A 14,302-nucleotide genomic window follows, 5' to 3' on the forward strand; every position below is an offset into this window, starting at 1 on the left:
CAACCAACCCGTCCTCCACTCTGTTCCGCAGCATGCTCCCAACCAATATCATTACACCATGCTCCCAACTAATATCAGCATCATTATACTTCTTTATTTTTGAACCCATTTCTGTAAGTGTCATCTTGTGTCTTTTGTTCAGAAAACCTTGGAGAAGGCCAAAGGTCACCCCAAGTGACTTGTGGCCGTGAAGGTTACAGGCTTGATCCTTGAGTTATTCCAGCACAGTTTTTTATACATCATTGACCCTCCCTTTAGTTTTGTTCAGCATCAAATAACATAGGGTCTAGCATTTTTTTCAAGATAAGATCTTGGTTCCATTAAGTTTAATCGATTGAGGCTTAAAAATGCTTGAATCGATTCAAGCTTAAATTAAAGCTTGATTTTCAAGCCTGGTTCAATCTTGGTTCCAATTTAGATTAACAGTGGCATCAAAAACTAAATAAAAATTAACTTAAGTTTGAACCAACCCTAATCATATGTATGCACGTATGTGCGTAGTTACATAGGTACATATGTACGTACATACGTACATATGTATGTATGTATGTATGTATGTGTATGTATGTATGGGCTAATCAAGCCAAGCTTGATCGGGCTGGGTCTATTTTAGGCTTGGCTTGAAAGTATTTAAAGACTACATTGATCGTTTAAGCTTGATTTGTTTAGCTTCAATATGAGCCTAAACCGAACATTTTTCAAGCGAAGCTCGGGTTGTTCAAATCATTTATTATCTCTCATTGTGGGTCCCAGTCAATGCAGGAAGAAGAACAACTTGAAAGGTCTATATTTTCCTTACCAAAAAAAAGGTCTATATTTCCTTAAACAGTAAGCATTGGACCTGCTAACCCTCCCTTCCCAACAATTTATGTTTTCTTATAATATTACTTTGATATACGAGCCTTGAGATAGTTTCTGTTTGATATTTGAAGTGCTGACTTGTTTCTAACGACATTATATTTATATTTAAAAGCAAATCTGAATCCTTATATCCAACTTTGACATGGAATTAGCTGTAGGTTAAATTCTTGATGCATCACAAGATATAGCCAGCAGGTATTGGGACCAGCTAGAATCCCGTCAAGCTTCATATAAGTTAGTACATTTATAGAAGAAGACTTCAATAAGTAAATTTTTGATTTATTTCCATCCCATGAGCCATACTCGCTCAGGGAATTAAGAGGTCATCATCAGATTTTTTTTCTATAAATTTTTTATTAGGAATAATATCAAATTTTAGCAAGATTCTTATATTCGTAATAGAATAATTCTAGCATAATTCTTTATTATTTAGTTCTATTAGAATATCATTCTATATCGGATTTAATGGACACATTAGGGTCAGTGATGATGCCCTATTTGTATGGATTTAATATTATATTGTATGGAGCAGACTTTTTGACATATTAATATAATTTTTTTGAGAGAATTTGCTTCACCAACCAAAGAGTCCTTCAATCCAATTTGCTTCACTTTGTATGTTAATCTTCACAGTGTAATCCCAATAATTAGATCACGCCTCTTCCCCGATGTGTCTATTACTAAAGAAAAAACACTTAAAAGGAGGTAAAACTAGGGACAATTATATTTTGTCTGCGTGTGTTTTGTGTCAAGGTGAATGTTTGTCTCGGTCCAGTTTCTTTTTGACTATAGAACGTGATTGGCAATCTAACAAGCGAATCCAGTACATTTAAGTTGGTAGCATTGCAGTAGCCAAAACAAAGCACAAGAAAGCCAACTTCCAGCACTTCCAATAATCATGAGTGGGAGATGTAACATGGGTGGGCCAAGTTCTAGCACTTCCAAGAGAAACATGAGTGGCCCTACGGATGGAGTCCCACCATACCATACAAGTCAGTCTAATGGTTGTGTAACCCATAGCCAAAAGGACAAAGCAGAAATCTTATTAATTATGTGCATCATATTAAAAAATAAAGAAAAGAAAAATACGTGCATGTCATTTGAAACGAAGAAAAAAAAAATAGAGATAGAGAATGAAAACTGAAAAAAAAAATGGATTAATTATTTGGAGGCCGTATTGCTCCTTTCACGAGTGGCATTCTAAAGGTGAACTCTTGGACTTTATGTCACAGAATATTATCCACAAAGTGGTTGCATTTTAGTGACATTTAATCCACAAGAAATAAGCCGAAGAAAAGACTTCGAGGAGCAGAAAGGAAGAAAGAAAGAAAGAAAGAGAGAGAGAGAGAGAGAGAGGAAGGACATCAGGGAGTGAAAATAGGGTAGGAGAGCATAATATAACCAAAATGAAAAAGAAAGAAGAGACAGGGAAGGGGATGCAGGGATCCCATTTGCAATTGTTTATTGGAGCGTGGAGCTTCTGATGGTAAAGGAGTAGGAAACCTTTTGTTTTCGTTTTTTTGAGAAATGTTAGTAGGAAGCCTCATATTTTGTATGTTGGGATGTGCATGACGTCTATCAACGAATAGCAGTCTTTCATTTATCTGATTGGCCATTTAGAATTTCTGCCCATCATATAATTAAAAGACAGTAAACTAACAACTTAATGTGACTCAAAACCAGATTGCCATCTCATGGTATCACATCCCCACATTTGCTGATACATCATGTTGTAGTCCCTCTCCCCCTGACTTTTCTTTTCTTGTCCTACTTAGCATATTAAGTTATTTATCAAGCAAACCAGGAAGAAAAACCTTTTGGTTTTCTATTTCCAATTTTCTCTTATTCTAACAAAAACAATATCTTAATGGAAATACAAAAATTATAGTTTCTTCGTGTTAGTCCTCGCACGGCCAGGCATCACTAAAAGAAGCTCACAAAGTCTACCCAACAATCAACAAGATAAGGATGGTAAAAGACTATAGGTAACAGACTGAAGGATGGTAAAAAACTAGGGTCCAATCTAGAGTCATGGCTCTCATTAAAATGGATCTTCCAATCTTGGCAATAGAGACTTGGACCACAGCACACCAAGTGACAAAAGATTTGTACCAAAAGATTGTGATTCTTCAAGTGCTACACGTGTCGTACTGTTGTTTTTAAGCATGCGCATGTACTCCTGTAAATGCCCACGGAAGAGAAGCATGTCCATGGACCACCATATAATCTGGATGATTAGATCTTAGAAAGTTAAAAATACTCTGGCTTAATGATTTTGTCGGTGGCCGGTCACAAGTTCTCATCAGACATGGATGCCGGTATGATGCAGCTGCAACTAGTGATCTTTCATCTTGCAGCCGGTGAAACAGTGTGCCGGAGTGCAAGAATTCCGTCATGAAGAACTAATAACCACATTGTAGGTCCATAATTTGGATGGTAACAAAAATTCAATAGGCTTAGAAAATTACTAGTGGTTCAAATGATGTTTGTGTTTCTTTAATGAATATTGAAGCACCAAAAATGTAGATAAGCATTTCTATAAAAACAGAATATCATGATGAGGTTAAACAATTATTACGGTCCCCTTCAATACTTGAGGAGGTCGGAGCCAAGAATCAACAAACTAAAAAGGCTTAGAATTGGAACTGCATCTCCTTTGTGTATCCCAAATCATCCAGGTGTGCAGCCATAGCCTTGTTCATGGGAGGTGGGCCACATCTCAAAACCTGCCAATCACAACATAAGCTTGGAATACCATGCACAAGCTTTCAAAAATCAGGAAATTAGAAACTAATCAAGCAAGAATATTTATAAGATTTCACAGCTCTTGTAACCCTGGCTATAACTATGTACAAGTTCTTGTTGTTAATTAGAAAATACTAAAACACAGTACCTGGATGTCAGGTGCTGGTGCAGGACAATGTGCTTGAATCATTTCCTTTGAAACAAAACCAACACCACCATTCCATTGATCGGGGGGCTGACAAATTAACAAGCACAATCATCAACAGTCAGATAATAATATACTCAATAACAAGGATAAAGAGAGAGCTAACAAGCAGAAAGAGGCAAAAGAATTTGATAAACAGAAAGAACAGCTAATGTGCAATGAAGACAATTTATGGTACTCCTAAAACTGTCTTCTATGTTACTTCATATCAGCAGCACATCAAGGCATAAACAGAATTAGGTGAATGACAGGAACCAAGCACATAATACAAAATTCCATGGGAGATTAATCTGCATAAAGTAGACCTGATTTAACACATAGTAGACTTTGAAGCGAGTTGGGTAGTTGCTGGCAAGGCCGTCAAGTTCTTCCTGTATATATCGGCAGTAAATGAAATCAACTTGGTTCTTATAAAAGAAAAATAGATATCTGCCAGTAATTAACCAACTCATATTATGCAGTAATTACAAAAATCTATTCTGCAGTGAGGAGGATTCACCTACAATATAATTTTTAATTAAGAATACAGTTTAGGCAAAGCTACCTTAAGCAGAATATCTTCATACGTGACATTGGCATAGATAAGATAAACCTTTGTTTCGTCCTTTGGGTTTTCCAGTATTGCTCTTGTAACCTGGAATTTATGCAGAATGAGGAATTGAGGTATACAGATTAAAAAATATATATAAGTTGTTTAGGTCCAAGGATAACACAAACAAATGCAACTCATGTTCACCTGAAACATTGGAGTTATACCAGATCCTCCAGCTATCATTCCAAATGCTCTGACTTGCCCAGGTCGGTATTTGAAACGACCCTACAAGCATAGAAGGCAACATATGTCATCTAATACAATTAGGCAATTTTTTTTAGAACTCATTTGGCTCGCGGAAAAAATTTTTCTTTTCAGAAAGAAGTTACTTCTTAGGAAGTTATTTCTTGAAAATTAGGATTTTGGTATGTTTGATTGATCACGAGAAAGTAACTAATTATAGAGTAGTTTATGTTTGATTAAGCACACATTTTCTTGAAAAAACTATGTAAAATATCTATTATACTCTTAGTAGATATAAGACCATAACTTTTTATTTTTAAACTTTATATAAATATTAATATTATATTTATATTAATATAAATATAGTATCAATATATTATAATATAACATTAGACCATAATAATTTATTGTGTTAATATAATATTAATATATATTAATATTTTAATATAATAAATTTATTAATATAGATATAAATATAATATTAAATATAATATTATACTAATATAAATATTAATATATTAATATAAATATTATATTAATATTAATAAAAATATTATATTAGTATAAATATTAAAATAATATTAAAATATAATAAATATTATAATATTAATATTAATATTATATTCATATAAATATTAAGATAATATTAATATAATATAATATTATATCACTATTCAGTATTTTATCGAACCATTCATTGATATTTTGTAAAATTTTAGCCATAGATCCTAAAAGGATATTTTGAGAAAGAAAAAATTACCATCACTTATCATCCCATGGGAAGTGCCAAAACCCACCTCTCCCATGGGCTTTCACTTCCCATGAAATGTGAAAAATGACTTCCCATGAGAAGAATTTTTTTCACTCTCTCTCCTCTTAAAACTCCAACCAAACAAGAGATCCCCTCTCCACTTCTCAGAAACAACCTCTTCCCCCCTCCACTTCCTGTCAACCAAACGAGTCTTTAGGAGACTGCATCAAGCCTCTTCATCCGATGCATATGCATACCGTGATCACCCAAGAGAAGCAAGTCTCTTTAAAGATTTATGGCAAGTCTCTTTAAAGATGGCATGAACAAAATATTGCACCAAATCAAAGTTCACATTAGTCACAAAATCTTTCCTAAATTTGATATACACGAGGTGCACCCGTTGGCCTCATTAAATTAGCATGGCTTAAGCAAGAGCATTGCATTTTGACTTAAAATAACTTCTCATTATGATTTCACACAAACCATATAAGAAATGCAATGAGGATCACATCTTTCCCAAAGGGTTACCGGATCTTTGAAAATTGCCAAAATCGATTATAATGTCATAAATCTCTCTTTCAAGAAACATATTCCAATGAATCACTTTTTTTTTTTTTTTTTTGTTCGTTATCACCCATTCTTGCCCAATATAGTAGAATTTTTTGTTTAAATCTTTCAGTAAATTATTGTAACTTATTAAAGATCGGGAAATGCTATTCGCCACTCTACAAAATATTTGCACATGACTTGAAGAATGCCATGAATAAATGAGTTATATATGCAACCAAGGAACTCATAGCTTTAGCTATTGGATTCAGATTTAGATCTGCACAGATCCAACTGAAATTTAACCAGTCGCCATCTTATCCAAACAGATTAACAGCACTAACCAGTACTTTCTTGTAAAACAATCACTATAAGGAAACTAAACATTCAAAATAAATGCACGAGGATTTTTTTTATGAGAATGAAAAGGATTTCATGGTGGTTAGACATTCTTGATTCAGCAACTTGACTGAAGCATAAGCATGTGATGCTTTGCTTTTGCCTAATCTAAATTGCATAGTAATATAGCAACAGTATCATTTATGCCTTTATAAATCATTTGGTGTACTAGGTAAAATAAGCTTTTAAAAAAATTTTAAAAATTCTCAATAAAGTGATAGGAAACTATGCTGCATTAGGACCAATTCTAAAAGGCAACACAATGGAAGACTCTACTAAATATCATCTAAAGGTGTAATCATGAAGAGCATATGGTCAGATATTGGTTAAAGTTGAGCTTCCTGATTCATTTGAAAAAAATTATTGAATATCATCTAACATTAAAGAGTCTCATGCAAGTCTTATTTCACGATTTCATACCCTTATGGCCAGAGGGCAAGGAAAAAACCCAATGAGCTCTAAAGCAAAATGCTAAATTTCATTGGAGAACAGAGATGATGGTGCTGGAAGTAGAAAAGAAGAAATAAAAGCTAAGCAGAAGAGAATTTTTGAAGGTGAAAATTTTCAAAGTGCCAAAGATGTACAAATGTGAAGACTTGCATGAAATAAGCATCAAGGCATTCACAATTTGTGGGATTTGTTTCAAAATGGAAATGGTCAATATCCCTAAGTCCAACTTAAGAAGGTGCTATGGATTATGTTATTAGTTATATAATGTTTCAGGTACATGTGAAACAACTAGCTCCAGAGAAACTTTTTATTTGAAATTGCACAACATTGGTAGATTCATGCTATCATGTTAGTCTCCTCTGTAAACTTAATTTTGTCTTCATTATCTTCTTGCTCCCCTCACATTTATTTATTTCAATCTTTTTCTATTTTTTGCATCTTTAACCATAAGATATATATTCCAAGAATACTTGTTTGGGAAATTAATAGCAAAGATGTGATAGCAAATAAAATGATCCTCCACAATAAAATAAAATAAAATAAAAGTTAAGAAAAAACAAAATAGAGGGAGAGGGGTAGGGTGTAAAATGTTGTTTACATATTCACATCTCCCTCCCTCATGTCTCTTCCTATCCTTCCCCTTGGCTGGATGTGATCTACTATCTATGTGATTTAAAGATCCTATCCTATTTACCAAATAGACAAAAATAGGCAGTTTATCACATTATTTAAACTATCTATTTTGACCACTTGATGTATAAGCTAGGAGTCTCCAAATCACAAGATTTTTTGTTTATACATAGTTTAAAGGTACCAGATTATATCTAACAGCTCAGATCATTGGTATCAGACTTACCATCTTCCGCTTTCACCTGATCAACTTCGACTTAAAATCTAGTTGACCATATCTTAGTTTTCTTGTACTCACGAATGCATGTATGTAATATATATCTACATATTTATGTATGCATGTATGCATGAATGCATGCATTCATGCTCTATGCTTGCATCTATGTATGTTCATGAGATAGGCTTTGCTCAGACTGGTCCAACTAGATGTAATCATAAACAACCAATACGTCAAGGGTGAGTTTGGTTCACGACCAAAATTACAATCGAAATTGGAATGGACTGGAATGGAAATCAGAATGGTCATATTCCCCAACACATTTGGTTCTGACTAGAATTAGAATTGGAATGGTATTTGAATACTAGGGGAGAGTCTGGATTGGATTTTTGGGGATTGAGGCATTCTCATTCCTCCTTAAAAATGGAATGAGAATAGAACTCTCCTCAACCAAATAGCTGAATGGGAATCATTTATGTCCATTCCCATTTCAAAGTCCAACTTCCCCCAACCAAACATGCCCTAAGTAATTAGACTAGAAGCATAAGGAGAATATACAAGGAAACTAGCTGTATAATTGCTGACCATGGATATGGAGAGTTAGTTATGTGCACCTGATGTACCACAGATTTATAGGGAGAACATAGTTATACCCTGCAACTATCTAACAACTAAGCGGTCTGCAGGGGTCCTGTTTTCAAGCTAAGGCTACCTATATAAACAAATAATGAAGTTTTCCATATACGAATATTTATAATGAGTCAAAAGCGAAGGCCTAAAAAAGAAGACAAATTACAGAAATTTTGTGGCAATCCACTTAAAAAGTGTCATTAAAATTGTCACCTACCAGTGTAACAAGAAAATTCTGATACAGGCTGCCCTAATGGACTTAGTCTTGGGTAGCAAGAAAAGCACATGTGAGCGTATTTGCTCCTAGAGACATCAAGGGTCAAAAGCAATATCTGGCATCATTGGAAATCTATGTGCTAGACAAAATAATGTGTTTGATGGACTAGAAAGCCAGATAAAGGAAAAGATATGTCCAGTGATAAAATGCATTCGTATAACAGACTAAAAGCAACACCAAGTTCAGCCAACTAAAGCTGTGTTATTATAATTAGATCAAGTGGAACAATAAGTTAAGCAATGAATCAAATTAACACCATACCAAAAATTTAAGAATTTTCTCAGTCCTTTATCATCATAGTGTGATAAATCACTATCTGCATAACTTGCTCACAGATACGATACACACAAATCCATGCCATCCACCCATTCACATGAATTTTGATATATCAAACCAGTCAAAGCATACCATGCACCTTTTAGATACTTGGTAAACTTCCTACAACCATGCAACATGGCTGCACATATAATGAACTGAAAAGAAAATGAGCAAGTACGAGTACGACGACATAATATCTGAGAAAAACTTGTGTTAGTACAGAGCATGATGAGCTTCTGCAGCTTCACAAATAAAATCAGACTCCCTTCTTCTCGAGTAATCTAAGTTTGATAGTATAGACTGTTAGACCAAAAAACAAAAAAAGTATAATACCAGTCTACTATATTATCTTTAATAAAAAAAATAAGGATCCTACATAATTCACTCAAATTTATAAAACAAAGTAATTTAACATCACTGTTGCATAGAGGAATTAATTAAATCTATTGCAACATGAATCACCCAATGCAATAGTGCTCTTCATGTTGTAAAATGTCTTGTTAACACATGTATTTTGCAGAGGAAAACAAGAATGAATACCTTAGGTCCCTTCACAGATAAATATTCTCCAACTCGCATTTCACGGAAATGATGAGACATTCTTCCTTGAGGATACATCTACACAATAATAAAAATGAGAAGTCAGCAAGACTGAATGATGCTAGATGATCCTGGTATTGTTATTCTTGGCAAAAAATGATAAAGAATTTTGAAACATCAATCAATGAACTGGAAAGCTTTATATTAAAAGAACAAGTGCTTCAAAGTTCAATCAGCACAAGATATATCACATTAACGTGCATACCTTTATAACAAGTTCAAAGCACCCAAGATCAGAGTCCAGAGTAGTTGGTGTATATGGTTTAATAACTTCTTCACCAAGACTGTCCTTTCCCCTATTAGAACCAATGATAGAATCTTAAGTGCAATGAGAAAATCACTCAAGCAAATTCAAAATGCAGTAGTGAGATGGGTGCGAATGACAAGCATGTAAACAAGATGAACCAACCTGCAACTGATATGCTGTCCAATAGGAAGACCCAGCACAGAAGTAGGTGTAGGAAGAGCGAATCGAAACTTGGCCACGTTATGACACAGCTGCTTTTTCTCCGCGAGTCTGAAATCCTTGAAGTTTTCAGGGTCCAGGCAACCTGGAAAAAGAAAGCCATCCAAATGACCGTTACTTTCGATACAGTTTTCTTCCTGACAAACAATGGACCAGCATTACAATTCACTTTACCGTCACCTACTATTCAAAAGAATAAAGTTTAAAACCTTCATATTGTATAACAAAGATGTGAACGATGTAATCTCCAAGCAGAAAACTACAGAATTACAATCTACTTCAATAAGCTTCATTTCACAAATCTAAGAATTACATAATTAAACAAACAAAAATCTTTAGAGCTGAATCATTTCCCGAGGAAAAGGCATGATCTAGTGATTTCCAACAGTATCTAACTTATAAGAATCTAAAACCTCACTTGGTGATCCAACAGTCGACAGATAGAAAAAACGACCATTCAGCATCCACAAAACCCTTGAACAAATTTTTAAGACAAGCAAGTCACAACCACCCCAATAGGAAAAGAAAAAATATGCACTTTATCTACAACAACGTTCAATTCCAGGATTTGATGATCAAAATACAATCTTTGAATGAACAGAGGCACCCACAACGACAAATTGGCAAAAAAAAATAGCAACTTTTTAGAAAACCCAAAGTTGGAGAGAAGAAATAACAAATCCAAACTCATGAGGGCCCTGTACCCTTGGGTTTCTTGGTGAGGTAGAGGTAGGCCGCGCCGGCAGCGATGGCTACAACGGCGACGGTGATCCCGACGATCTCGACGCTCGGGGAATTCAACGACTCCATCATGGAAGACTCTCCCAACCTCCTATCCACTCCTCTGCTTCTCCCTTTGTTCTATATTCGCTGGGAGGGCGTGAGGTTTGGTGGAGAGGAGAGAAGGGATGGTGAGAAATAGACAAGACCGGTCTCGTATCGGGGTTTGGTGCGAGGAGTTGAAGGGACCTATCTCTCTCCTACCGCCCCTAAAATTTTGTAAAAGGGACCGAAAAGTGGAACCTTTCCCCTGTGGAGGGTAACTTTTGTGGTGATAAGCGGTGCCATTTCGGTGGGCCCGAAGAGTTTGCTCGAGAACTGGACACCAGTCTCTGTGGAGTCTTGGTTTTGGGTGTCTGGTAAGTAGCTCTTGTGGTGCAGGACGGAGAGGATCTCTAGTGTGGGGAACCCTTTGCAACGACTCACCGGAGCTGTGATGGTTGGTCAATGGTGGATGGGTGGGGCAGGAGGGATATGTTTTCTTCTCAACCACCAGTAGCCTCTCTCTCTTCTTGACTTTGCTTTTTATTTTAAAAAACTTTGCAAAAATATCATATTTTTTAATAAAAATTAGTCGATTATTGTTGTTTTTTTTTTTTTTGTGAATTTTTTTTTTAATCATTATATCTTAGCTCTCATAATTATTTATAAAATTTAGTAAAAATAAACATGGAGTGCTCATGATCCTATCCATCCCGACCTATTCTCCATTTTGCAAGCTGACAGTTAGGGCATGGGAGTTAGGAGGAGTCAGGATCAAAATCTACCTGTTAGTTGAATACGGCTAAGATTTTGCTGTTATTGTTGTGTGATGGTATCTCCACGCCCTTGTTTTGGTGTTGGTGTTATAAGATAGTGTCTCATTGAATATTGATTTTCAGCATTCTCTCTACTTGCGAACAGAGAGTTAAAGGAATGTGAGTTTTAGTTTATTTTTTGTATGTCTTATTTTAGACTGGATTCTCAGTTCTTTCTTTGCTAGCTGACAGTGGGTTTTTCAATACAGAGGAATGGGGTCACTGTAACTGAGTAGTTCCATTTGTGTTTGTAATCTGGTTGGAGTCTGTTATGTAACATGCTGCTGTTACTTGTTAAGTTCTTTCCTGGAATGAAAGCTTTCAGCTCCTTTGTTTACGAGAAAGAACATCCATATGCGCATTTAAATCATTTCAATTAAGTTTAAACTTCGAATAAAATGAAGTAATGTTCCTCGAGGTACAGCATGATCCTATGAATGGATATGGGATCAAGAGAATTGGAGTTGGACAAGATTCTGAGTTAAAAGAGAGGAAGGAGAGTGGGATTGGAATGGGCGTTGACACTGAAATGAGCAAGAGACAAGCAACACTCAAGTAGGATTTGAGTGCCTCAAGAGATAAATCAATGAGCACATGCACAGGAGATCAAACATAAGCTTAGGACACACAATCATGATTCACTAATAAATTTTACAGTATACATGGTTATTGAAATATAAGAGAGGTCCACCGAATTAGATGGATCGTAAGAATGGATTTTTTTTTGGTGCCCAGTATAAATGGTTGAGATCAATTTAACAAGATTCAATGTTTAGAATTATTTCTAGATAGGAATTATTTATACCATAGCATAGATATTTTCATATGTATGCATTGACTTATTGAATATCTAGATCTATTATTAATATGTTGTGCATTCACTTGGTAGTGAGAGCTTTTTAGCCCAAAAGTTCAAAGCAAATCATTTGTGAAAAATAATTTTAAACCTTTTTTTTATATGAGCTAGCTATTATGCATGTGCAATGAAATGAAATGGCTGCAACGAAACTTCAACTCAAGATAATTTAACTAAAATCTAAACTCTAAAAAAACTTCAATTTTTTTCTTTTATAGACATCTGGCATGTTTTAGCCCTTTTAAGAAAGAAAGATCTCATTAGATTTATCATAGAAATATTTAAATATCTAACAAAAGCAAGCTTAACTTCTATATTTTTTATGGATATAAAGATATCGCGCAGAAAATAATAAAGAATTTCTCTAAAACAATCTCTTTGTTGCAGCACCTAAATACAAAATTATCCCACTAGACATATGAAATGGAACAAGGTCATCTCATTTCAAGTCTGAAAAGTTCATTAAATCCTTCATGAATTTTTGTACCTATAGTTGTTATGATTAAGCTGTTTTTTAATTATTCTGGTCAGTTTTTGCTAGGAAAAATACCTGACTTGTTTAGACCTATGATAGAATCTATTTATGAAATATATCTTACATATGTGGGCCTGGCTAGCTCATGGAGAAAAAGAGCTAGGAATGAGGCAGTCATGAAAGCCATCAATCTTGAAGAGTCTTGGAGTAACAGAACCCATTCAATCTTTTGGTATCCATTCAGCCCCATGAGGATTGGGAGTGGGCATTGGTTAGAAAGGTGAGGTGAGTCCCTGGTGATCTATATTTATTTAAAAAAATTCTTAAGCTGGTAGAAATTGAAATCTACTGAGCTGAAATTCTTATCCATCTCTAAACTAGGCCTTAGTGCCATAAGCAATGAAAAACAATCGAGTTGCATAACTGGATCAAGTAGATTTAGCATCCAAGCATCAGGTCAATATAGTAATTGGTAAATGAAAATTAGTGGCAGAAAGAAATTTTGGTGGTAAGTTGGTGCAGGCCGCCTCTCCTCTAAAACGGGGTTTGTTGGGGGGCAGGCTCTCCTAATGATATTTACGGAATTTTCTCTTGAAGTGGAGGGTCTCTTTCTACATGCACTCGCTTTTGTGCGCGAAGATGAACCCACCTCTGATTGTCGTGTCGCTGGTCGCAGACTCAGATTGCCTTTTACAATATATCCCATCCCATGTCACTGCTGCAATCTAATATATATATATATATATATATATATATATATATATATATATATATATATATATATATATATATATAAACAGAAAGCAAAAAAAGAAAAATATATTAATAAGTTAAGCTGTTCAAGCATCTATTGATCACCTATGAATGCCATATAGATCAAAAAAAATCTACAAAATATTATTAAATTAAATAAAAAAATATTATAATATTAAATTATTGAATTGGAGCTCAAGTTTGTGAATTAAATGATGTGATTAAATCATGATATTATTATATTTTTATAATTAAAATCTACTCACATATAATCAAAAATATGGGTTGATATCAAGAATTTAGATGAACATTATTTTACCTTATTGATTTATTAGTGTAAAAAATAATTAATTTTAAAAAATGATGAATGATATGATCTAGAATCCACACACAACGTGCGGGCTCGAAACTAATAATATAATATAAATAATAGTCAAACAGCATGCGCCAATGATCCTCCTCAATGACTTTGTGGCTCGACGACCAAAGGGCCCCAAGATCGGTTTGGATATAGATCGAATATTAATATATTTATATTTGTACTTATGTTATTTGACAAACATATATATTAATTAGATGTAAAAATTTATATCTATATTTATTTTAAATAGATAGAAATATAAATTAGATCCTATATGTATGGATGTAAATGAATATAAGTCAAATATTAAATTTTATAATTATAAAATTAAAAATATTACTAAATAGATGATAAAATAAACTAATAAGAATATAATTATGTATACATATATTTATAAATTTATAAATATT

At 34.2% G+C, this 14,302-nt stretch overlaps 1 protein-coding gene across 1 annotated transcript; it reads right to left on the bottom strand.

Moving 5' to 3' along the window:
• Positions 1–3,332: 3,332 nt before the first annotated feature.
• On the bottom strand, positions 3,333–10,833 carry LOC105061368 (NADH--cytochrome b5 reductase 1). The gene is made up of 9 exons (XM_010945390.2): positions 10,575–10,833; positions 9,814–9,955; positions 9,610–9,700; positions 9,345–9,422; positions 4,548–4,628; positions 4,356–4,445; positions 4,117–4,182; positions 3,755–3,841; positions 3,333–3,587 (listed from the first exon to the last, which is right to left on the bottom strand). The coding sequence occupies exons 1-9, from the start codon at positions 10,681–10,683 to the stop codon at positions 3,495–3,497; spliced, it is 837 nt and encodes a 278-aa protein (XP_010943692.1). The 5' UTR covers positions 10,684–10,833; the 3' UTR covers positions 3,333–3,494.
• Positions 10,834–14,302: the final 3,469 nt, after the last annotated feature.

The sequence above is a fragment of the Elaeis guineensis genome, chromosome 1 (assembly GCF_000442705.2).
Source record: "Elaeis guineensis isolate ETL-2024a chromosome 1, EG11, whole genome shotgun sequence".
Classification (NCBI taxonomy): Eukaryota; Viridiplantae; Streptophyta; class Magnoliopsida; order Arecales; family Arecaceae; genus Elaeis; species Elaeis guineensis.